General features: G+C 54.1%; 1 protein-coding gene across 3 annotated transcripts; it reads left to right on the top strand.

Moving 5' to 3' along the window:
• Positions 1 to 2,148: 2,148 nt before the first annotated feature.
• ABCC10 (ATP binding cassette subfamily C member 10) lies at positions 2,149 to 23,601 on the top strand. 3 transcript variants are annotated; one of them, XM_058662562.1, is made up of 22 exons: positions 2,149 to 2,286; positions 2,487 to 2,658; positions 6,271 to 7,489; positions 8,871 to 9,098; positions 9,586 to 9,742; positions 9,949 to 10,058; positions 11,523 to 11,602; positions 12,128 to 12,299; positions 13,735 to 13,833; positions 14,119 to 14,308; positions 14,949 to 15,026; positions 15,138 to 15,332; positions 15,735 to 15,888; positions 16,049 to 16,238; positions 19,174 to 19,517; positions 19,853 to 20,022; positions 20,406 to 20,575; positions 20,753 to 21,015; positions 22,205 to 22,350; positions 22,428 to 22,525; positions 22,704 to 22,816; positions 23,159 to 23,601. In XM_058662562.1, the coding sequence occupies exons 2-22, from the start codon at positions 2,498 to 2,500 to the stop codon at positions 23,301 to 23,303; spliced, it is 4,482 nt and encodes a 1,493-aa protein (XP_058518545.1). In that variant the 5' UTR covers positions 2,149 to 2,286; positions 2,487 to 2,497; the 3' UTR covers positions 23,304 to 23,601. The 3 variants fall into 3 exon arrangements, with proteins under 3 accessions (XP_058518545.1, XP_058518552.1, XP_058518543.1); XM_058662569.1 differs by lacking the exon at positions 2,149 to 2,286 and having other exon boundaries at positions 2,293 to 2,658; positions 6,271 to 7,363; XM_058662560.1 differs by lacking the exon at positions 2,149 to 2,286 and having other exon boundaries at positions 2,293 to 2,658.
• Positions 23,602 to 23,651: the final 50 nt, after the last annotated feature.

Genomic DNA, 23,651 nt, shown 5'->3' with positions numbered 1-23,651 from the left:
ACTATCATGTCCACTGTGGGCCTGCTATCCACTGCATAGACATCAGCAATTGAGGAGGCCCAGTGCCAGTACATACACTCCAAGGTTGAAACACACATCCTGTGATTTTTCCCTGTGCTCACGCACTGGGTCCAGTGGTCAAAACTTACCTGGGGTGACCTCAGGCTTGACTCATGTGTGCTAGCTAGCGCAGAGTCAGGTTTGGCCTGTCACCTGCACCAGCCAAGCTACATACTGGTGGATGCAGCTGCCTGGTTAGTTCCACCCCAGACCCATATCTCACATGAACCAATGGGTGCTGCAGTCCAACCCAGCGAGCCTGCCATAGACCCGGTCCTCATGCATACCAGTGGGTGCCACAGGCTAGTCGGGGCGACCTCCAATAACCTGTCTCCAGGCCCAGGTTTTGTATGCCAGCATGTGCTGCAGTCTAGCCTGATCCATTTCACACCCCTTCTCACTCTCATGCACACCATGGGTGCTGCAGCTTAGCTCATCCTGTCTAGTTCCCAGATCCGGCCCATACATATGCCGACAGATGCTGCCACCTTGACTAGCCTGGCCCACTCCCAAGCCCTGGTTCTCATGCTCTCTAGTAGGAGCTGCAGCCCAGCAGAGGAATGTCCATGGTTCCCCTCCCAGTCCCGTTCTAGCCCTGAATCTTGCACCTCCAGGGTGTACTGCAGTTCAGCCTGACATGACTTGCATCCAGTCCTGGCACTTACCAACTGATGCTGTAGCCAAGCCAGGCTGGCCCACACCAATTTTGACTCTCTCATGTAGCCTAGTAGGGGAGTTCCAGAGTTCCCCTTCCAGGCCTTTTCCCAGCTCTGGATCTGGTGTGTACTTTTGAGTGCTTCAATCCAGCCTGGCAGGGCCTACTCACTATTGGGTGTTGCAGCCTAGCCCAGCCGGGAAAGGCCCACACCCTGTCTCAGCTCTTGTGCATGCCACCAGGTGCTGTGCCCTGACCCAGCCTGATCAGCCACCAGCCTTAGCTATTGTGCTCCCCATGTGTCCCTATCAGGCGTACTCCCAGTCCCAGATCTCATATGTGGCTTAACCGAGGTGCTGTGGCCCAGCTTGGCATGGTCTGCCCTCAGTCCTGGCCTTCGCATATGCTTTTTCTGTGTGTGCTTGTGGGCGGCAGGTGAAGTTATTTATTCCAGCCCAGGTCTCCCATGTGGATGAGTGTCTTGGCTTGATTCAGATATGTCCTCTGGTTTCCCCCTGCCCCCACCTTTAAACCACTCCATCTCAATTTGCTCACCTGCTTGTGAGTACAGTGTCCCAGTCTGTGGAAGAACCCAGAAATCATTCCTCCTCTGTCATGCCCTCATCTACTCCAATAAATCTCTAGACACCCTTCCTTGGGCAATCTGCAGCACGCCAGCCTGATGGCTGGATGGCATGTTCTAGGCATATACTGTCTTCCCACATATCTTAAAAAAGAAGGGGGGCTGGCACATTGGCTCAACAGCTAATCCTCTACCTCCGAGCACAGGAAACCCATATGGGCGCTGGCTCATGTCCCAATTGTTCCACTTCCCATCCAACTCTCTGTTTAGGGCCTGGGAAAACTGAGGAGGCTGGCCTTTGAACCCTGTACCCATGTGAGAGAGCTCCTGGTTTCAGATCAGCTCAGCTCCGACCACTGTGGTCACCTGGGGAATGAACCAGCGATGGAAGATCCTTCTCTCTGTAAATCTGCCTTCACAATTAAAAAAAAAAAAAAAGTGAAAGAAGTGCAGTAGCTGGGATCTCTATGGGTTGCCCACTACACAGGCTGTGGCTTTACTTGCTACCCCACAATACCACACCCTGAACTAGTTCTCTAAAATTAATTTTTGGAGGGCTACTGTGAGCACAGCCCGTTGGCCTCCCCGCTCTTAATTATCCAAATCTCTTAACTGTACTTTGGTACTGGTATTCCTAACCCCGTTGTACTGCTAGAGGTCAAAGGAGATAATACAGCCTCAGAATAAGGAAGCAAATGGTTGTAAGAGTCCTGAAGCAGCCTTACCCTGTCAGCAGGTATGTTCTGCTTTTCAACTGTCTTTCTGCTGCTCTGAGAACAACCTGCCGAAGCACCCAGGGCCGGCGGCGGCGCGCCTGCGCACGGACGCGCGCAGAAGCGGATGGGCGGGGCGAGCAGCGCCTTGAAAGGTCTTCCCGCCTCGAGGGGGCGCCCGACGAGTCCGGCTCAGTCCTCCGACCCCGGCAACGTGTCCCTTTGCGCGCCCAGGACTCAGGATTTTGGAATCGGGCTCCCAGCAACTTGTTCAGGTTTGAGGTTCCCGAGGGGAAGGGAAACAGGGGAAGCGATTGGGTGGGTAAGCAGAATGCAGAGAGCCGCCCGCTCCGGGGAGCACAGCCTCCCCCACTTCCTGCCTCTCGGAGGGATACGCCGAGAATGGGCTGCAGTGTGGAAGGTGGGTGCAGCTGGCCGACCCTCTCAGCCTTTGCCCCTCGGCTCTCCCCTGCAGGTTAGGCGGCCATGGAGCAGTTTCTGGCCCGGCTGTGCGGCACCAGCGCAGCGCGGCCGCTCCCGGTGTGGGAAGGGGACACCACGGGCCACTGCTTCACCCAACTGGTGCTCAGCGCCCTGCCCCACGCGCTGCTCGCCGTCCTCAGTGCCTGCCACCTGGGCCGCCCGAGGTGGGTAGAGACAGCTGTCCGCGTTTGGCCGCAGGCCTCTCCCGCCTGTCACCAGGTAGGGAGGTCTGTGGACTAAGAAGGAGAATAAAACTGCAGCGCAACCGCTTAGCAGAGTGCTATTCTTGGATAAGTTGCTTCCCTTCTCTGTGAGTCTTGAAGATTGTTGGGAAGTATAAATGAAACAGGGCATTTACGTTTATAGAGCAGTGCCTGGCAACTAGAAAAAAATGTATTTAAAAGGCACTATGACACACAGATAGAGATCTTCCATCCAGCGATTTGCTTCTGGGCTGGACCAGGCCGAAGCTGGGAGCTCCAGCCCCGTCTCCCCCGTGTGGGTGGTAGGGAGCCGAGTACTTGGGCTTTCGTTGGCTGCTTTCCCCGGGCACATTAGCCCAGAGGCAGATTAGAAGTGATGCAACTGGATTCTAACCTGCACTTCAGTATGGGCTGCTGGTGTTGCAAGTAGTGGCTTAACCGGCTGGTGCCTGGCATAGTTCTCAAACATGGTAGAACTCATCCCTGTTATCGATTGGCACATGCCCACACACAGCTGTCATGGGTTGAAGGCAGCATTGGGTAAGCAGTGTTTTTCATCAAAAAGTCTGATTTGTGTTGAATAAACTGTAGGTTCAATTTCTCACCACTTGCATGCCCGAGTGCTCCTAGGGTAAGAAAAGCATATGGGAACTCAGCTGGCAAAGCAGACAAGAGTAAAAGAATAAAACTGAAGCCTCTGGCCTTCCTGCGTTTAGGGCTCTAAAATGTGGATGCTCAACTCATCCTGATTGTAACCTTAGTCCTTGTATGATCAGAGATGGCTGAGGTTAGTCTCTGGCTGCTGAGAAAACCCAGCATTCTGATGTCTTCGTAGGCTGATGATGGAGAGGGTGCCCATACAAGAGGAATTGGGGGCAGCTGTGTTGGCCAGGAGACTCTACAGATCTGCTTGGTCTGGAAGGAACAAGGCTAGTGAGGGTTGGGCAAGTGAGCCATCAAGCCAGCCTCAATCTTCTTCCTTTACAAAAAAGAGGAGCCAGCAAGGTGGGAGACCTAGTTTATACTTCAGTGTGCTCCTCTGTGAGGAGTGGCTACTGGAGACTGGCCCACTCTTGAGAGCTCCTGGTTCCTAAGGAAGGGTGAGGAATACCATCACAGGCTCAACAGCAGTTGCGAATGACTCCTTCAACAGGCTTTGTGCAGAATCTTGGCAGAGGACCTCAGCTTGCTTTGGGTCTAGACTTCGGGCTTCTCATGGTACCAGGGAGGAAAGTGAGATGGAGAGAGGCCTAGAGACTGCTGAATGGCCAACTTGGGACCAGGAAACCATCTCCACAAGCCTGGTTTTTGTTCTTCTATTCCCACATCTTGGACAACTTGTTTCCTTTTTTTTTTTTTTTTTTTTTGAAGACTTATTTATTTTTATTGAAAATGCAGATTTACAGAGAGGAGAGACAGAAAGATCTTCTGTCTGCTGGTTCACTCCCTCAATGGCTGCAACAACTGGAGCTGATCAATCTGAAGCTAGGAGCCAGGCCCATCCTCTGGGTCTCCCACATGGGTACAGGGTCCCCAGGCTTTGGGCCATCTCCTACTGCTTTCCCAGGCCACAAGCAGGGAGCTGGATGGGAAGTAGAGCAGCCAGGACATGAACCAGTGCCCATGTCAGATGCTGGCGCTTGCAAGCATAGGATTAAGCAATTGAGCCATCACAACAACCCGAATATTTTCCTTTACATAAAAGAGGAGCCAGCAACTCAATCCAGATCTCCCATGTCGGTGGTAGGAGCCCAAATGCTCATCCACTGATTTTCCATATTGGTGTTAACAGGAACCAGAGCACCCCGGACTTGAATTGACCCTTGCATATGGGATACTAATCTGCTGTACCGTGATGCCATCCCCCTTCCTTCTTAAAGATTTATTTGTAAGCATTTTTATTTACAGCCAAATTTCCTAGTGACTGAACTCTGCCAACAAAAAGCATAACAGATTAAGTCCTTTTTAATTTATTTTTAAATTTGTATTTGAAAGATTTCTTCCACCTGTTGATTTACTCCGCTAATGCCCATACAGCCAGGGCTGGGCCAAGACAGAGCCAGGAGGCCATAACTCAGTCTGGCTCTGCTGTGGTGGCAGGGACCCACATACATCGAGCCATTTTCTGCTGCCTTCCCAGGGTGTGTGATAGCAGGAAGCTGGGTCGGAAATGGAGCCAGGATGTACAGCAGGTGCTACAGTACAAGAGCCTGGCATGTTAACAGCTGTAACAGATGCCCCTGCCCAGTCCTCTTCTGCCCGTGAACCTTCAAGGCTTTCTAACACTACTGCAAGTGTGTTTTCTATAGTTGACTCTTAATGTGCACGTATCACCTGGTTCTTAGAATTTTTTTTTTTTTTTTTGGTGGGACTGGCACCATGGAATAGTAGGTTAAGTCTCTGCCTGTGTCACCGGCATCCCATATAGCTGGTACAAGTCCTGGCTGCTCCACTTCTGATCTAGCTCTGTGCTAATGCACATTGGAAAGCAGCAGGACTCCTGCATCTACATGGGAAACCTGGAAAGAAGCTTGTGGCTTTGGATCAGCCCAGCTCCAGCCATTACTGCCATTTAGGGAGTGAAACCATGGATGGAAGTGCTATCTATCCTCTCTCTGTAATTCTGCCTTTCAAATAAAAATTAAAAATTAAAGATATAATAAATGTGAAAAAAATGAAATTCAATTTAAGGAGCAGGCATGGTGGCTCAATAGGCTAATCCTGCCCTTGCAGGCGCCAGGATCCCATACGGGTGACAGTTTGAGTCCTGGCTGCTTCACTTCCCATCCAGCTCCCTGCTTATGGCCTGCAAAAGCAGCAGAGGATGGCCCAAGTCCTTGGGGCCCTGTACCACTGGGAGACCCAGAAGAAGATCCTGGTTTCAGATTGACTCAGCTCCGGCTGGTTGTTGCAGCCATTTGGGTAGTGAAACAGCAAATGGAAAATCCTTACTGACTCTTCTCTGTAAATTTGCCTTTCAAATAGAAAAATAAATCTTTTTTTTTAAAGTAAATTTAAGAACAATCATAAGTAGACCCTTATATTAAAGTGGAAGTGAGTTTTGGTGCAGTAGTTAGTATCTTGCTTTGGACGTCCACGCCCCTTGTTGGAAGGCCTGGGTTTGAGCCCCACCTTTTCGAATCTAGCTCTCAGGTGCACACTGGGAGGCAGTGGCTGGTGACTCAAGTCCTTGGGATCCTGCTACCCACATAGGGGAGACCTTGACTGAGTTCCAGGCTCCTGGCTTTAGCCTGGCGCAGCCCAGGCGGTTGCAGCATTTGGGGAAATGATGCAACAGTTAGCTCTCTGTGTGTGTAACTCTCTAATAAATAAAAATGAAAAAGAAAGAACTAAGTGTGGGTAGGCCGGAACATGGGTGGAGTCAATCTGGAAGACTTCCTGGGAGAAAAGGTCCTGGGTTCCAAGGTTCAGTGAGATGGGGATAAGAGGAGCAGACAGAAAAGGGTGTTGGTGAGTGCAGGTGATTGAGGGAGTGATGGGAGAGAAGGAGCGTGCCTTTGACTGGGGTCAGCCACGTTGGGCCTTCTTTTCTCTCTTCCAACATGTCCCCAGGAGGCCAGATTCCATCGTATGCTGTAGCCCTGGCTGGCGCCTCCGACTTGCAGCCTCTGTCCTGCTCGCCATCCTCCCATTGTTGGACCTCCTGCCAGCTGCGTTGCCACCAGGGGCAGGCCCAGGGCCTGTTGGGCTGGAAGTGTTTGCTGGGTGTGTGGCAGCTGTGGCCTGGATCAGCCACAGCCTCACCCTCTGGGCACTGGCTCACTCCTCTCACACCTGCTCCCGAGGGCCCTTGACCTTGGCACTGACTGCCTTCCTGCCAGCCCCAGCCCTGGTGTTAACTCTGCTATGGCATTGCCAGCGAGGCACACTTCTGTCCCCACTTCTCCCAGGGCCCCTGGCCCGTCTCTGCCTTCTCCTCCTGCAGTTGACTGCCCTCTTGGCCTATGGCCTGGGCTGGGCAGCCCCCGGGGGTCCACAGAAACCCCCGACCCAGGAACTCCTCATACCCGAGGAACAAGAACCAGAGGTGGCCGAAGATGGAGAAAGTTGGCTGTCCCGCCTGTCCTATGCCTGGCTGGCACCTTTGATGACCCGTGGTGCCTGTGGCAAGCTACGGGGGCCCCAGGACACCTGCCGCCTCCCCCACAGGCTGCATCCATCCTACCTGGCCAGTGCCTTCCAGGCACAGTGGCAGGAAGGTGCTCGGCTGTGGAAGGCTCTGTATGAGGCATTTGGGCGGTGCTACCTGGCTCTTGGACTGCTGAAGCTGGTGGGGACCATGCTTGGGTTCTCTGGACCCCTGCTGCTCTCCCTGTTGGTGGGCTTCCTGGAGGAGGGGCAGGAGCCACTGAGCCATGGTCTACTCTATGCCCTGGGGCTGGCCGGTGGGGCAGTCCTGGGTGCCATGCTGCAGAATCAGTATGGGTATGAATTACGGAAAGTGACCCTGCAGATTAGGGGGGCCGTACTGAGCCTCCTGTACCACAAGGCTCTCCAGCTCGGGCCCAGTCGCCCTCCTGCCGGAGAGGTCCTGAACCTGCTAAGCACCGACTCGGAGCGCCTGCTTAACTTTGCTGGGAGCTTCCATGAGGCCTGGGGCCTGCCCCTGCAGCTGGCCATCACCCTCTACCTGCTGCACCAGCAGGTGGGCGTGGCTTTTGTGGGTGGGCTCATCTTGGCCCTGCTGCTGGTCCCTGTCAACAAAGTGATTGCCACTCGTATCATGGCCAGCAACCAGGAGATGCTGAAACACAAGGATGCCCGGGTTAAGGTGAGGGCTTGGGACCCCCTTCAGCAACATGGAGGCCTACCCCAATGTGGCATCCAGGTTCCCAGGACCCCTACCCTACCACCTCCCATGCACAGTGCCTCAGGGAGTAAGTGTGACCTACCAAGTTAAGAGTTCAAGCTAGAAAATGACAGCTGGACCCTAGCACTTACAAGTTCAGTTGTCCCCAAAAAGTCATTCACTTGAACCTCTACTTCCTCCCAGGGTCTTGTGAGGCTGTACAATCATGTTTTACAAAGTACCTGTCCCAAAGCAAGCTTGGAGTCAGCATAGCCCATTAGTAATGTAGCATATTAGTTAACAGATCTCTAAGTGGCAGCCTTGGTAGGTAGGAAAGTCATCTTTCCTACCAATGGATCTTTTTTTTTTTTTTTAATGACAAAGCTATAAGCAAAGTTGGCCACTTCCTTGTCTAGGGCACAGACTAGCCCATATGGGGACAAGCCCAGCAGAGCCCCATCTACCAGCCCCAGCCCTCTTAGGGAAAGGCTGTGTGAAAGGAGTAGCTCACTGTCCGGCCAGGGCCAGCCATAGGTATTGTGGGTGTGACTCCACCAGTTCTGTCATGATGGTGAGTGCCTCTACCAAGGGCTTGCCAGTTCTAGGGATCCATCCAGCCTAGCTGTCAGACCTCAGGCTGGAATAGCCCACAGTGCTAAGAGGGTAAGGAAGCATCCCCCTATAACTGGTTATGTCATGAGGCTTTCCCCACCGATCCTCCACACCCCCTTCCCGAGCCTAGGATGGCTACAGGCTAGGTCTCCCAGACCCTTCAGGGAGGTTCCCAGTGTCTCCTCAAAGTGCAGGCAGATGTGCAACTGTTAGGGTACAAGGAGTTCCTCTGTGGCTTTCTGGCCTGGGTGCATTGGCTTGGGGGACCCAGGCTGCAGTGTGCCCTCTTTGGTCTGTTCTGTGGGAACAGCTGCTGTATCCCCACCAAGCTATGGGCCACAACTGGCAGCCTGTTCCCAAAGCCCACGTCTTTAAGCTTTTGGAAGTGATCACTTGTCCATCATCTATTGGGGGAATGAGGGTTTTTACCCTGTGTGAGGTCTGCGTGCCTCCTTCATCTCCCAGGAGAAAAAAAGAAATTTCAGCTCCCACTCATTCCCCCAAGTGGAGCAAATGGAGAAGATGTAAGACTGGGAGGGATGAGAAGGATCTGAGGGATTGGATTTCTAGAAAGGACAGGGCAAGGAAGAAAGCCCAGGGCTGGGGAAGGACAACATCCAGGAGCTCTAGAGTCCTGGGCATGCTTAGCCAGCAGCTGGAGGAGATGGAGGAGATGGGGGAGACTGGGCAAAAGAGAAGGCACATGAACAGTGCCTCCACCTCACACTGCCCATTCGGTCCCTGTCCCTAGCTCATGACAGAGCTGCTGAGCGGCATGCGGGTCATCAAATTCTGCGGGTGGGAGCAGGCACTGGGGGCCCGAGTGAAGGCCTGCCGGGCTCAAGAGCTGGGGCGACTCCGTGTCATCAAGTACCTGGATGCAGCCTGTGTCTACCTGTGGGCTGCCCTGCCAGTTGTCATCTCCATCGTCATCTTCATCACCTATGTCCTTATGGGGCACCAGCTCACTGCCACCAAGGTAAGGACCAGGAAGGGAGGACAGATGTTCTAAAAAGGCAGGGGAGGGGATTTAGGCCCGCAGTGCAAGCTGGGGAAGACAGGAAAAGGATTCTGTGGCTTCATCCAGCCAAGGGGACACTCTGTGTGAGACACGGCATCACCATCCTGCCTTCCAGTTAGGCCTGGATCTAACAGTTAGATGTATTTATCCTTGTTCTAACAACCTTGCAGGGAGAAGCCCATGACCCATTTCTAGGTCTGGCCAGCACCCAGTGACATTGCTGCACAGTTGCTGGGGGATCTCAGAGTGAGCCAACTTTGTGCACTTCCAAAGATGAAGTCTGAAGCCCTGTATTAGTGTCTGGGACTGCCAGAACCGTCCACTGAGGTCCTCGGTTCTGCTGCTGCCCTGTTTTTCCTCCTCAGGGTGCCCTGTGTCTCCAGCAGGCCCTCAGGCAGCTCCTGGGTATCAGACTGATGCCTTACCTCCGTTCCACCTGTCATAGGTGTTCACAGCCCTGGCGCTGGTTCGGATGCTCATCCTGCCCCTCAACAGCTTCCCTTGGGTAATCAACGGTCTCTTGGAGGCCAAAGTGTCCTTGGACCGGATCCAGGGTTTCCTGGATCTTCCGAACCACAGCCCCCAGGTGTACTACAGCCCAGGTAAGAGGAAGCCAGAGGGCAACCCTAGCAATGGGGAAGGAGAGAGGGAATGTGGCCCCTGAGCCAGGGAGAGGGCAGGCCGAGGCCGAGTGAGTTCTGGATAATGGACGGGACAGACGCACTGATAGCAACATGCCCTGGGTGACCTACCTGAGCAGACTGGAGGTGGGTCAGGAGCCAAGTTGAGTAGCTGCATCTCTGTTCAGATCCCCCTGCGGAGCCATCGACAGTGCTGGAGCTGTGTGCAGCCCTGTTCTCCTGGGACCCCATTGGAAGCAGCCAAGAGACGTTCATCAGTCACCTGGAAGTGAAAAAGGTTCGCTGGGCCAGAAACCCTGTCCCAACCTGTCCCAGGGGCGTGTTTGTCCTGCCATGTTTCTTGGCAACTGTGGAGTTCAGAGGAGACCCTGGGGCTTAGCCAGCATCCCTTCAGGCTGAAGATTTCGCCCATGGCTTGGCTGTGCTCTGTGTGTGGCTTACTGACAAGCAATCACAGCCCATGACACACATGGCAGCATGCACAAGGGAAGAAGAAGCTGCGGGGGGAATGTTCTTGGCCAGAAGGGGACTTCCACCCCCACCCCACCCCAGTCCAGAGCTGTCACTCTCCCCTGACCTTTTTCTGACCCCTTACCCATGGCTCAACCCAGCCTGCTCCTGATTTGCTGCTGTCATGCTTGGCTCACATTTCTGGCTGGGGCTGTGTGTATATGTGTCTGTTGTTTGTGTGTGTTTTCTCTTAGTTTAGGCAAGACAAGGCTAGAATTTTTCAAAGGAATTCTACTAATGTGTTAGTTGGGGCTGTTTGGATGTAAGTCATAAAAACCAATTGGAGCTAGCTTAAGCAAACAAGAATTGAGAATAGGGACATAGAATTGAACTGCAGACTTCCAAGCCAAGAACACAGCCAGATCTCAGACATGGCCCCAGAGCCAGGCCTCAACTTGCACAGCTCCCTGCCCTCTCACTGCCTCGCACTCATTTATTTGCCTCATTCTCTCTCCGGAGACCCACACTCCTCTGAATGGAAGGAGTGGCTGCAGTCAGTAGGGAGAAACCTCCGCTTGGATGTGATCCCACACTCCCTGGGAAGGGCTAGGGTTAGCCTTTGGACCACCAAATGGATCTACCCTGGCCTGCAGGGTGGGGACATCACAAACAGCCCAGCCTGTTCCTGGAGGAGGAAGTTGTTCTGGTGTATTTTTTTTGTTTTTTTGTTTTGTTTTTTTGTTTTTTTTGTTGTTGTTGTTGTTTTTGAGCAAGGAAAGAGTTCCATGGAGTGTATGTAGCAACTAAGAAATGAGGGAAGAACAGAACATCTGCAGCTGAAAATCACAGGGCCAAGCATTTGACCGAAGAGGATGGCCAGCCTTTTGCTGCAGGGGACTTAGCCAATGTGGCCTCCAGGTGCTGGAGCCTGGGGTTGTCCTTCTGCCCCTCTTGCCACTCTGGGATGCCTGCCTCAGAGCTCACCTTGGAGGTGCCTGGCATGTTCCTTCCGTTCTGTCTGGCATGATGCCCATACTCCCTCAGATCCCCTTGCCCCCAGACTCTTCACACAGTGAGATGGACAGCAGCTCTGGATGGGGAATAAAACCTCTAGATCCAGCAACATGTTGATTAGCCTGTGGGTGAAGAATTTTTTTTTCCTCCAGATTAACGGGCTCAGAGGGACATGCCTGTGGGAGGACTGGCAGCCTCCAGCCTCTGGGGAGACCCCTGACCCTTTTATCCCTTCCCTGCCAGTAAACAAACACTTAATCACATGATTTCCTTGCAGGGAATGCTGGTGGGCATCGTGGGCAAGGTGGGCTGCGGGAAGAGCTCCCTGCTGGCTGCCATCGCTGGGGAACTCCACAGGTACCAACCCCCAGCATGCCCCGCCCTCAGCTCTGCACCTGCCGAATTGCTGCTGGGTGTCAGGCACTGTTTGAGGGGTGCCACAGGGCCCCCCCAAAAAACAAGACACAGTCACTTTCTCGAGCGAATTGTTCAGTGTGGAAAGGGAGAGGCTGTCTGGAGAGGGATTGACCATCACTGTCCAGACCCCAGGGGAAGGAGACAGGTGGATCTGATGTCTGCTGTTCTTCAGTTGTACAGTAGGGAAACCCAGGGAGGCATGTGAGTGTGAGAGTGGGAAGGATACCCTTAGCTAGCCTTGGCCTCTTCTGAGCTCCCGGGCAGCCCAGACAGGACAGCTGCTGGGCTCAACCAAAAAGCAGTTTCTTCCTTCCCTGGTCCACAACGAGCCTGCAGCTTGATTTGCACCACTCGCCCCCAGCAGCTGCCTGCTCACAGTCACCTGCCATAGGCAGAGGGACCCCATGTATGATCTGGGAGCTGAGCCCTGGTGCTGCTGGGCTGCTTTGCTCCTCTGCCCTGCAGGCTGCATGGACGAGTGGCAGTGTCAGGGCTGTCCAAGGGCTTTGGCCTGGCCACCCAGGAACCCTGGATCCAGTTTGCCACCATCCGGGACAACATCCTCTTTGGAAAGTCGTTCGATGCCCAGCTTTACAGACAAGTGCTGGAGGCCTGTGCCCTCGATGATGACCTCCGTGTGAGTGCCAGCCTTACTTGCTTTCTCATGGATCTCTGGAACCTCAAACCAGAGACTTGTTTCTCTGAGGGGTAGCCTCTGTAAGGGACCATTTATACAGAATTACTCAGCACACTTGAATCCTTCCAAAGCATCCAATGACCTTGTCCCTCCCTCCACAGGACCCAAAAGGCTGGTGGTAATGGAGTGATGTCCTCTCCACCCCTTGTGAAAACACTGAAGCATGTGAGGGTGGTGGTCAAGGGACTCCTTTAGACTTAGGTCTGGCTACTGGGTCCACTCAGAGGGCCTCCCCTATCTCCTACAGGGAAGGCTTGCCAGGGTCAAGGTGTCGCTTGGAAACTTAGGGAAGCCTGCCAAGCCCATTACATCCCCACCACCACCACACTTTGCCTCCCAGCCAGAGTGCTGACTTCTCAGGAGAGAGTCAGGATTTCTCTCATGACTTCTTCACCCAGCTCCATGTCCCCTCCATCCATCACTGCTGCACACCCCTCCCTGGGGATGTGTCAGTCTTTTCCTGGGAAAGGAGGGCCTTTGACTTTGACCTTGGGATATTCTGAGGTCATTTATCATTTGCTTTATACATCAAGCATTTCACAAGTGGCTACTGGATCCAGTGTTGTGTAGATGCTAAGAAAGGAGATGACTATCCCAGTTTTGTCCTGGGAACACTCACTGGCTAGTACACCACAAAGTTGCCCTCTGGGCCCAGGGACCCTCTGGCTTAGCAGGCCACTCCTGAGGCCCTAGGACGGCTCAAGGTGCTTTGCTTCTCTAAAAGACCAACGAAAACTTTCACATCAACCTGGGCCATGGGCCCTCCTGCCTGTTACCAAGGCAGAGTGGGTTTGGGAAAGGCAATGGGTTCCACTTGGGATACTGGCATCCATATTGGAATGCCTAGGCTACTTGGTTTCCAATCGAGCTTCCTGCTAGTGTGCTCCTGGGAGGCAGCAGATAATAGCTCAGATATTTAGGTTCCAGGGCCTTGACTTTGGCCTGACCCACCCCTACCTGTCATAGGCATTTAGAAGAGTGAACCAGAAAATGGAAGATCTCTCTCTGTGAAGTCAAGTAGAGAAAAAAAGAAAAGGTCTGGACTTGTGTCCTGCCTGTTCTCACTGTGGTGAACCTGTTTGACCTTTGATCTTATCTGTGAAAAGGAAATTCACCAAAAAAAAAAAAAAAAAGAAAAGAAAGGAAACACACCAACATTATAATGTTGTCATGGAGTTTGAATGAGCTGAGGATGCAGGACATGTTGGGGACATGTTAGGTAATATTGAAATTAGGGTTGGTCTCCTCTGACTCGCCCCAAAATTGAAGTTCAGTGTCTGCAAACCCCTCCACTGGCTTGACTTGCAAAGCGATGGGCGATGAGGTGGATGGTATTGAGGCGCTCACAGACCCACTGGGGTGCTTATTTCATCAGATCCTGCCAGCTGGAGACCAGACTGAAGTCGGGGAGAAGGGTGTGGCCCTCAGTGGGGGCCAGCGGGCCAGGATTGCCCTTGCCCGTGCTGTCTATCAGGTAAGTTAGAGGGAGGAGACCCGCTTGGGTTAGGAGGCATCCCAAGCCGCAGGCACTTGGCTGAGTGGGGGAATAGGGATATTTTCCCAGCATCTAGTTCCTTTCTTGTCTCCCTATGGTCCTGAGAAGTTGGCCTTCCCAACTCCCTTCGATGGATCCAAGGCAGAGTTCTAGGCCCTTTAAAGAGCACTGTGTGGAAACAAACAACAACAAAAAAAGCATTGTGTGGACCGAGGCTGTGGTGCCCAGGGTCCCAGTGCCGAGGGTCCTCCTGCTTCTCCCCAGGAAAAGGAACTCTATCTCCTTGATGACCCCCTGGCTGCTGTGGATGCAGAGGTGGCCAATCACCTGCTGCACAGGTGCATCCTGGGCATGCTGAGCCACACCACACGACTGCTGTGCACCCACCGAACTGAGTACCTGGAGAGAGCAGACGTGGTGCTGCTGATGGACGCTGGGCGACTCATCCATGCCGGTAATGTGAACAGGAGTCTAGTCGAGGGAGGGAGGCATCTGCGTGGGTATGACTGGAGAGAGACACAGGTGGATCATCAGATGTGTTCTGAGCCCAACCAAAGCCCCCTCCTGCCTCTGTAGAACTAGGGCATGGCTGTTGCAAAGCAGGGGACTGGAACATAGTGGCACAATGCCAGCAGTTTCAGGATTCTGAGGGCTGAGGGACCTGCTACTGCTCCTGGTAACTGAGAAATGCACAGTATCCCAGAGCAGCCTGATGCCCTCAAAAAGGAGCACATGGTCAGGTGGAGGACAGCCTTTGTGAAAATAACCAAACCAACTCTGAAGGCTTCTTGCCCAGAGGGACATGATATACTGGCAAGCTCATGTGGAGAGAAGCCAGAAGAACATGAAGCCTTAGGAATGGAACACCAGCATGAGGAGGACCAACTCTGGGGTGGGAATGGGCAGGACTGGACAGGTACATGTGTGCAACTGCGACTGTCCTTCAAGGATGAACATCTGGCCAGCTGGATGGTCTCCAAGTGCCTTGATGAGCCCTACGCAAAGGCTGGGGCAACCAGTGTAGAACTTGTGCATGCGTTTATTAGGAATGCAGAGCACAGAGCCGTTGCAGCCCTGCTGTCTGCTCCTCCCAGGGCCCCCATCTGAAATTCTGCCCTTGGTCCAAGCCATCCCCAAAGTCTGTGGCGAGGAAGGACAAGAGCCTGACTCAGGTATGCAGAGAATGCCTTTCTTCTCTACCAAGCTGGCCTGCTGCTCTGAAACCTGCAGTGTTCAACTATCCTCTGCATTCTTAATTCCTCTCTACACCCCAATGCCTACAGCCAAGGCTCATTCAGCACCCAACCCAGAGAAATCCCAAGAGGGGCTGGACGTGGAACCATGTGCCTGTGGGCGCCTGCTGGGGGAAGAAAGCAAGAAGGAGGGTGCTGTGGCCTTACACGTGTACCGGGCATACTGGAAGGCTGTGGGCCAGGCACTCGCCCTGGCCATCCTCTTCTCACTGCTCCTCATGCAAGGTGAGAGGATGGCCACACATCTTTTACACTACCTCCCATCATGCTGTTCAGCCTTGCGTCACCTTGGGTTAATCATTGCCAAGCCCAGACACTTACCACGCATGAGCAACAGTGGGACAAAAGGCATGCCCTGCCCACCCACTCAGAGAGTCCTAGGGCCCAGAGGGGTACGCTGTCTCACCGTCTTCTGATCACCCTCTCCCTCAGACTACCTGCCCATGGGAGATGGTGCCCTGCCTGGAGCCAGAGGCTCATTGGCCTAGGAGAGAAGCCCCAAGTTAGGAGGCTTGAGAGTAGTGGCCAGAAGGGCAGGAGTCAGAGTCCGGGCAGAGGAAGTTGATGTTTGAATAGAACAAGGGCAGTGGCTCTGTCATGGTCTTTTTCCTTCTCATCCCCTCTCAGCCACACGCAACGCTGCCGACTGGTGGCTTTCCCACTGGATCTCTGAACTGAAGGCAGCCAAGAACAGCTCCCAGGAGGTGCCAGCCTCTGCTAGCCTGGATCCCACGGGGCCCTTCTCACCGCGGCTGCTCCTCTTCTCTCCTGGAAGCCTCAAGTAAGTGGCTGAGGCTGAGGGCAGGCCTCGTGCTTTCAGAGTGGCCCCCAATCAGGGATTGGAGGGGGGGATGTGTCTCCTAGCAGTTGTGAAGGCACCCAAAGGGAGGGGAAGGGGCCCCTGACTTTTGGTTACCCACAGCCCCCTCCCCACCATCCAGCACCCCAGTGCTCCCACTACCCACAGCTGCCCTCAATGGCTCCTCAGATGTCCATTTCTACCTCACCATCTACGCAATCATCGCTGGCCTCAATTCCCTGTGCACCCTCCTCCGGGCAGTGCTGTTTGCTGCAGGCACCCTGCAAGCAGCTGCCACCCTGCATCACCGCCTGCTGCTTCGAATCCTCATGGTGAGGAATGGGAAGGGGGTGGCAGAACGCAGCCCTAGCCCTGCAAAGTGACCTCCCAGGACATGGGTTTCAACAGGGGGTGGGCACTGTCGTACCCTGGAGTCCTTAGAGCTGTGTGGGTGCCCCACATGACAACCTCCCAGACCCAGAGGCTCAGGCCCTGGGTTCAAAGCCAGTCATGGAACTCTGTATTTTTCCCATTTGTAAAGTGAGACAAAAAAAAAAAAAAGGGAAGAAATGTGCCTGAGTTATTTCTGTTTTGGGTTAAGGTTCCGGATGTTAGACCCTCGGTTCATGGGGGGCCCCTTTCCCGTCCCATTCTGTGCCCATCACCCTCCTCTCCTTGCTGGGCACCAATCTTTGCCACGCACAGCGTCTGTCTGTTCCTTCATCTCTTTAAAAAATGCCTGTGGTGTGTGCATGTAATTCTAATTTATGGAAATGGTTCTGGGTTAGATCCCATGTTCCATCTCTTCCATTTTTATTGAAGCTGTTTCTAAGATCATTCCCGTTGCTATGTGTCGATCTAGCGCATGGTTTACCCCTTATGAGTGAGAATTAGACTTGTCAGCACATGGTGAGTGCTTAGGGTGCTGGCTGACACATATTGAGTGCTTGGCCAGCAGTTACTGTGGATGTTCTCACTACAAAGTCCTTGCCTGTCCATTGTCTTCTCAGGGTCTCACCCGGGTCTGGGAGGCAGGTACTATTAACCCCATTTCACAGGTGAGCAGTCTGAGGCACTAAGAGATAAAATGACCTGGCCAAGGCTGGTGCTTGTGGAGAGCCAGGTTGTGACCTCAATACTCTGGGGGTCTCCCCACTGCCTGTCTGGCAGCAGCTTCCCAGATCCCTCGTCTCCTCCTAGGAGCCAAGAAGGGGACACCCTCCTGCAAAGGAATCAGTATCTCCTAAGATTCTTTTAAAAGATTTATTTATTTTTATCAAAAAGGCAGATTTACAGAGAAGGAGTGGCAGAAAGATCTTCCATCCACTGGTTCATTCCCCAAGTGGCCACAATGGCCTAAACTGAGCCAACCTGAAGCCAGGAGCCAGGAGCTTCTTCTGGGTCTCCCACATGGGTGCAGGGTCCCAAGGCTTTGGGGCATCTTTGGCTGCTTTCCCAGGCCACAAGCAGGGAGCTGGATGGGAAGTGGGACATGAACAAGCGCCCATATGGGATCCCAGCAGATTTCAGGCCTTGTGTCTCCTAAATTGACAGTAGAGGTGCTTTGCAAGGTCATTTGACCTAGTCCCCTGCCTCAGTTGTTCACTGGGAGGAGGCAGGGAAAGGGAAAGAGCTGTCTCTGAGACTGCATGTACCCATTGTTATTGAGCACCTACTGTGTGCTAGGCTGACTGTGCTGAGCATTTGACTACTATCTGTGAGGACCTCTCAAAAAGTTCATGGAAAATGCAATTAAAACATAGTTTCAGGGGTGAACATCTGGCCCAGCAGTTAAAATGATGACATCCCCCTTCCCCAGTGACTGGGCTCAATGACACTGTCCAGTACTTGACTGACTGAAGTCTGCTGCTCATGCAGACCCTGGGAGGCGGTGATGGTGCACATGGTGGGATTCCTGCCACCCACCTGGGAAACCTGGGTGTCATTCCCAGCTCCCAACCTCAGCCCTGGCTTCACACCCATTTGAGGCATGGACCAGTAGGTGGAGGTCTGTCTCTGTACTTCTCAAGTCAATTAATTTTAATAAGTTTAATTGAAAGTATTTTTTTTTTAAAAATGGTGATTTGTACAGTACAAAAGGCTCCCAGATAACATTTCATTCTGGCTCTGCGTGGCACAGGATGCCATGATGCATGCAGATGCTTAAACAGGAATGGGATCTAGGGGCCACCACCTCCACATCAAGGGACAATTTAATTTTTGCCAGGTGTTTTGTTCGAAAGGCAGAGTTACAAAGAGAAAGAGAGGATCTTCCATCCACTGGCTAACTCCCCAGATGACTGCAACGACCAGGGCTGGGCCAGGCCAAAGCCAGAAACCTAGAGCTTCTTCCAGGTCTCCCATTGGGTGCAGGGACTGTCTTCTGCTGCTTTCCCAGGCATATTATCAGATCAGACGTGGAGTGAGCCAGAATACAAACAAGCACCCATTTGGGATGTTTGGCAGCACATGCTGTGGATTTACCTCCAACACCATAGTGCCAGCCTGTTGCCAGATCTCTTAATTTTACCTGTGGCCAAGAGGCCCTTTCCTGCCACCTTGGCTTTCAGTTCTTCGAGTTTTGGGTTTTTTTTTTCTGTTCCTCTTTTTTTTTTTTTTTGAAAGCCTTATCTTCCTCATCTATCTCCCAGGTCTGTTTCAGTGGCTTCCCTTTACTCCGTTCATGTAAGACTTGGCACCTGGCTGCCTGTCCCCCTCCCCCAGCTCCCACTGCTGGAAGCGTACCTGATTCTCTGCTTTGGTTTTCCCTCAAACTTTCTGAACTGCCACTGTACATGGCCTTCAGTTCTAACAGCCTTGGGAGGTATGGCCTGTGATTGTCCTGTTTTTCAGATGAGGCTTTGAAGGATAGATTAGTGCCTTGCCTGGCGTCCCCCCAGATATTAGGTAGCAGTTGTGGATGATTCCAGAGCCCTAACCCTTAACCCTGTAGTCAGCCTGCCTCGCACTTCTATCACTCTTCATTCTGTCCAGCCACAGCTCACTCCCTAGTCTGACGCTCCCACCTTTGGGAGACACAGTAGCTCCCTTGCCTCCAAAGCAGAGTGTGTCTAGCCCAGAGGGAGAGGAATAGGCAGTGTGGCTTCTTGGGGATCCCCACTGGGCAGAGGGCTGGGAGAATGTGTCATTTCCACCCTTGAGATAGTTTTTCCACAAGTTCAACAACCCCACATTGGTACCTATCCCCGGACGATCCCCCTTTTCTGCCAGTTCTTGCCCTTACCCAAACCACACCTCCTCTCCCAGGCTCCAGTGACTTTCTTCGACTGCACGCCCACCGGCCGGGTCCTGAACCGCTTCTCCTCCGATGTGGCCTGTGTGGATGACAGCCTGCCCTTTATCCTCAACATCCTGCTGGCCAATGCCGCGGGCCTGCTGGGCCTCCTGGCCGTGCTGGGCTCGGGGCTGCCCTGGCTGCTGTTGCTGCTGCCGCTACTGAGTGTCATCTACTACCGCGTGCAGCGCCACTATAGGGCGTCCTCGCGGGAGCTGCGGCGCCTCGGCAGCCTCACTCTGTCCCCACTCTACACCCACCTGGCCGATACCCTGGCTGGCCTCCCTGTGCTGCGGGCTGCCAGAGCCACCCACAGGTGTGTGAAGTGTGCCTCTGCCAGCCAGAGCCCAGGGCAGTGAGCCACTATAGATGGAGAAAAGAGGACCATGTAGGGTGGTGGGTGGTTGGGGATAGGGTAGGGGGAGTATGCCTCCTGAGGGAGGAGGAAAGGGGGGATGATGGTACCACGTGGGCAGAACAGACCCCTCCCTCTCCCAACACCACTTCAAAAAAGCACACTGGTGTTTGGGTTCCCAAGCTGAGGCCTGAGGGTGCATGGATTAGTACCCGAGGAGGGAGTGTGCTGTGGAGAGGAGGTGGATGGTCTATGTGACAGTGCAGTTGCCTCACTTCCCTCCTGGAACCCCCCAGGTTCAAGGAGGAGAACCAGCGACTCCTGGAACTAAACCAGAGGTGCCAGTTTGCTGCCAGTGCCACGATGCAGTGGCTGGACATCCGGCTGCAGCTCATGGGGGCAGCAGTGGTCAGTGCCATCGCAGCCATCGCCCTGGTGCAGCACCAGCAGGGCCTCGCCAACCCAGGTGCCGCCTGCTTATCTCATGCTGCTTCCTTGCCCCAGGCCTCTCCCTGCCCCTTGGGAGTCCCCACATCGTCAGTCATGACCCCCCATCCCAAAGTTCCAATTTTAGTATATGTGTTGCTGAAGCGAGCATTGCCTTCCCAAAGTTGAGGACACCACGTCTCAGGGAGTGACTTGCCCGGGGGTAGAGGTGGGACCATGGTGAACCATCCCATCTTCCTTGATCCATTCCCTGCTCTCGGCCTTGTCTTCTACCTGTCAGCGAGGCCCACTCCACGCCCTGCAGCCACTGGCTGTGCTTTGGGCTCCTTCTGTTCAGCCACCCTCCCCCACACTGGTTCCAGGCTCCCGGTCTCCTCTAGCAGCCATGTCCCTGTCCCCCAGGGCTGGTGGGCCTGTCGCTGTCCTATGCCCTCTCTCTCACGGGCCTGCTGTCGGGCCTGGTGAGCAGTTTCACGCAGACGGAGGCCATGCTGGTGAGTGTGGAGCGGCTTGAAGAGTACTGCTGTGACCTACCCCAGGAGCCCCAGGAGCCCCCAGGCTGGCCTCAGCAGGTGCGTTCTGCAGCTCCAGGCCCCCTTCCTGGTCTTTTCCAGCTCGTCTCACCTGCCTGCATGCGTGATGGCCACCATTCCTCTGCCATGCTTGTGTCTGTCCTTCCCCATGTCTCCTGCACCTCTCACCCCCTCCTCCACTTCCCATCATTCTCACTGCCATCTCTTTACCCACAGCCCCACCAGCAGGGCGTCAGCTGGCTGACCCAGGGCAGTGTAGAGTTCCAGGACGTGGTGCTGGTGTACCGGCCAGGGCTGCCCCATGCCCTGGATGGTGTGACCTTCCGTGTGCAACCTGGGGAGAAGCTGGGCATCGTGGGCCGCACGGGCTCTGGCAAGTCCTCCCTACTGTTGGTGCTCTTCCGGCTGCTGGAGCCCAGCTCGGGGCGAGTGCTGTTGGACGGCGTGGATACCAGCCAGCTGCAGCTGGCCGAGCTCAGGTCTCGGGGCAGGCAGAAGGGAACCAGAACTGCTGACATGTAGAGAAGGCCCAGCTATCAGAGGGGTGAGATGGAAGATAGGACAAAGCAGTGCTCAGGCCTCACTTCCCACCTGGGCGTCTCAGGATACCCTGATCCAGGGGGGCTTTACAACTCTATCATTCTCGTTATCTCCCAGCATCCTCACACTAGACACCATCTCTCTCAGTGCTTGGCCCCACAACACCCAACCCTTGGGTCTTAGGATTGGCAGGTGGTGCTTGGGACAGCTGGGGAGCTGGGCCACTCATTGGTGGCCACAGTGGCCTCAGCTGGGGTATGTGTGTCCCCGTTCCCCAACCCCCGCTGCCGCCCAACCCCACACCCAGGTTCACCTGGGGATCGTTTCCTGTAAATCTCATGACAGGAATACCCAGAAACTGTGTCCTTAATCCATGAGCACACTACCCATCCATTGCCCTTCCTCCTAGTCTTGGAAGCTGCAGTGCCTTACCTTAGAGCTCACCACATGGCTGCTTAGAGACCAATTCCAGGCCTACTCCAACCTTGAAGTGTCCCCCGTTTCCCCCATTCAGCTGCTCTGGACATTTCTTGCCTAGCCACTGCTGTCCCCAAGTCAAGGCATATATTTCCTCTAAGTCTTGTAGCTCAGTACAATGTAAGCTTTTAAAAAAATGCATTCTTTTTTTATTGGAAAGCCAAATTTACAGAGAAAAGGAGAGACAGAAAGATCTTCCATCAACTGGTTTACTCCCCTAATGGCCAGAGCTGAGCCAGTCTAAAGCCAGGAGCCTCTTCTGGGTCTCACATGTGGACATAGGGTTCCAAGGCTTTGGGCCATCCTCTACTGCATTCCCAGGCCACAGGCAGGGAGCTGGATGGGAAGTGAAACAGCCGGGACATGAATGAGCACCTATATGGGTTTCTGGTGCTTACAGGAAGAGGATTAGCCAATTAAGCCATCATGCCAGGCCCCAAGATGTAAGCTTCTTGAGGACAGGGCCTAGGCCTTGGGTGTCTTTGTTGCTTGTGGCACTGGAATAATCTCATAGACATGGCTGATAACTGGTACCCTGATGGGAGTTAACGGCATCCTGGCCTTAGGCACCAGCCCCAGAGCTAGAAACTGCTGAGAGTAGAAGTGGCCACATCTGTAACTCAGATGGAAGCTGTGTCTCTCTCCCCCCAGATCCCAGCTGGCTGTCATCCCCCAGGAGCCGTTTCTGTTCAGTGGGACTGTTCGGGACAACCTGGACCCCCAGGGCCTACATCAGGATGGGGCGCTGTGGCAGGTGCTAGAGCAGTGCCACCTGAAGGAGGTGATCAGCTCCGTGGGTAAGTGCTGTGCCCCTGGCCTCTTCTGGGCAGCAGAGAGAGGTGGGGCTCCATGGTAAAGCCACCCTGGCTCACAGGTGGCCTGGACGGTGAGCTGGGCGAGGGAGGCCGGAGTTTGTCCTTGGGGCAGAGGCAGCTGCTGTGTCTGGCCAGAGCTCTGCTCACAGATGCCAAGGTAAGGTGAGAGGGAGAACCGTGTACAGGACCAAGGGAGAGGGAGAAGGTGGGCAGGGCTGCAGATACACTGAGCTGAGTTGGGCCTGACAGGGCAGGAGGTAGAGACTGATAAGGCAGTCTGGCCCACCCCACAGCCTCTCCTCCCCATTCCTACACCTTCTCTGGATCCCTCGCAGATCCTGTGTATTGACGAAGCCACAGCCAGTGTGGACCAGAAGACTGAGCAGCTGCTCCAACAGACCATCCGCAAGCGCTTTGCAGACAAGACCGTGCTAACCATTGCCCACAGGTGTGCCCGCTGCCAGGGCTTGCAGTGTCATCAGGGCCTGCAGGGACCTGGGACCAGAACCTCTGTTCTTTTTGGGGGCCTAGGGTTCTCCGGGAACTACTGCTCCAGGCTCATTATGGCACACAAGGAAGGGACCTCTGTGGTCTCTCCTCCAGCCAGGGGAGCCAGGGTTAGGGCAAGCCTGTGGGGACAAAGCTGTGCTGTCCAGTGAGGGGAGAGTGAGTGTGGGCGGGGCTGGGGGGGCAAGCCACTCAGCTTTCTCCCTTAGGGCGCTACCCACCCCTCCCATTCCCCCACCCCTGGTACCTACGCAGATCCTCTTCTGACTCCCTGCTCCTACAGGCTCAACACAATCCTCAACTCAGACCGGGTCCTGGTGTTGCAAGCAGGAAAGGTCGCGGAGCTGGACTCACCCAGTGCACTGCGCAGGCAGCCCCATTCGCTGTTCCAGCAGCTGCTGCAGAGCAGCCAGCAGGCAACCCCATGACAGCCCCACGCCCTGGGCTCCCACACCTCCCATCTGGCACACAGCTGGGCCTGCTGGTTTACAATCTCCCATGTGGTGCTACCTCTCCCTCCCTTCCCCACTGGGAGAAACAGCAGTCTGAGCCCCTCGGTGGGGTGGGCAGAGCCCCAATGTGTCTACTGAACCAGGCCTCCATCTCTGGCCCTTTACAGCTGGGCTTTTCTGGGATAGGCGTTCATGTGGCATTTTCAGATTTTTATTTGATAAAATCCCCATCTTATATTCTGTGTATTAAAAAAATAGTGTATTTCTGGCAAGAGGTTGAAGTCCCCGTGGCATGTGGATTACTGGAGCCGAGGGGTAGAGGAG

This window comes from Ochotona princeps, chromosome 1 (genome assembly GCF_030435755.1).
Source record: "Ochotona princeps isolate mOchPri1 chromosome 1, mOchPri1.hap1, whole genome shotgun sequence".
In the NCBI taxonomy this organism is placed as follows: Eukaryota; Metazoa; Chordata; class Mammalia; order Lagomorpha; family Ochotonidae; genus Ochotona; species Ochotona princeps.
This window is presented reverse-complemented; position numbering and strand designations above follow the sequence as displayed.

Coding starts and splice junctions, on each gene's coding strand:
- ABCC10 (XM_058662562.1), top strand. CDS start 2,498: ATGGAGCAGTTTCTGGCCCGGCTGTGCGGCACCAGCGCAGCGCGGCCG. Junction 9,099..9,585: donor ACCAGCTCACTGCCACCAAG/GTAAGGACCAGG, acceptor CACCTGTCATAG/GTGTTCACAGCCCTGGCGCT. Junction 12,300..13,734: donor CCCTCGATGATGACCTCCGT/GTGAGTGCCAGC, acceptor TTATTTCATCAG/ATCCTGCCAGCTGGAGACCA.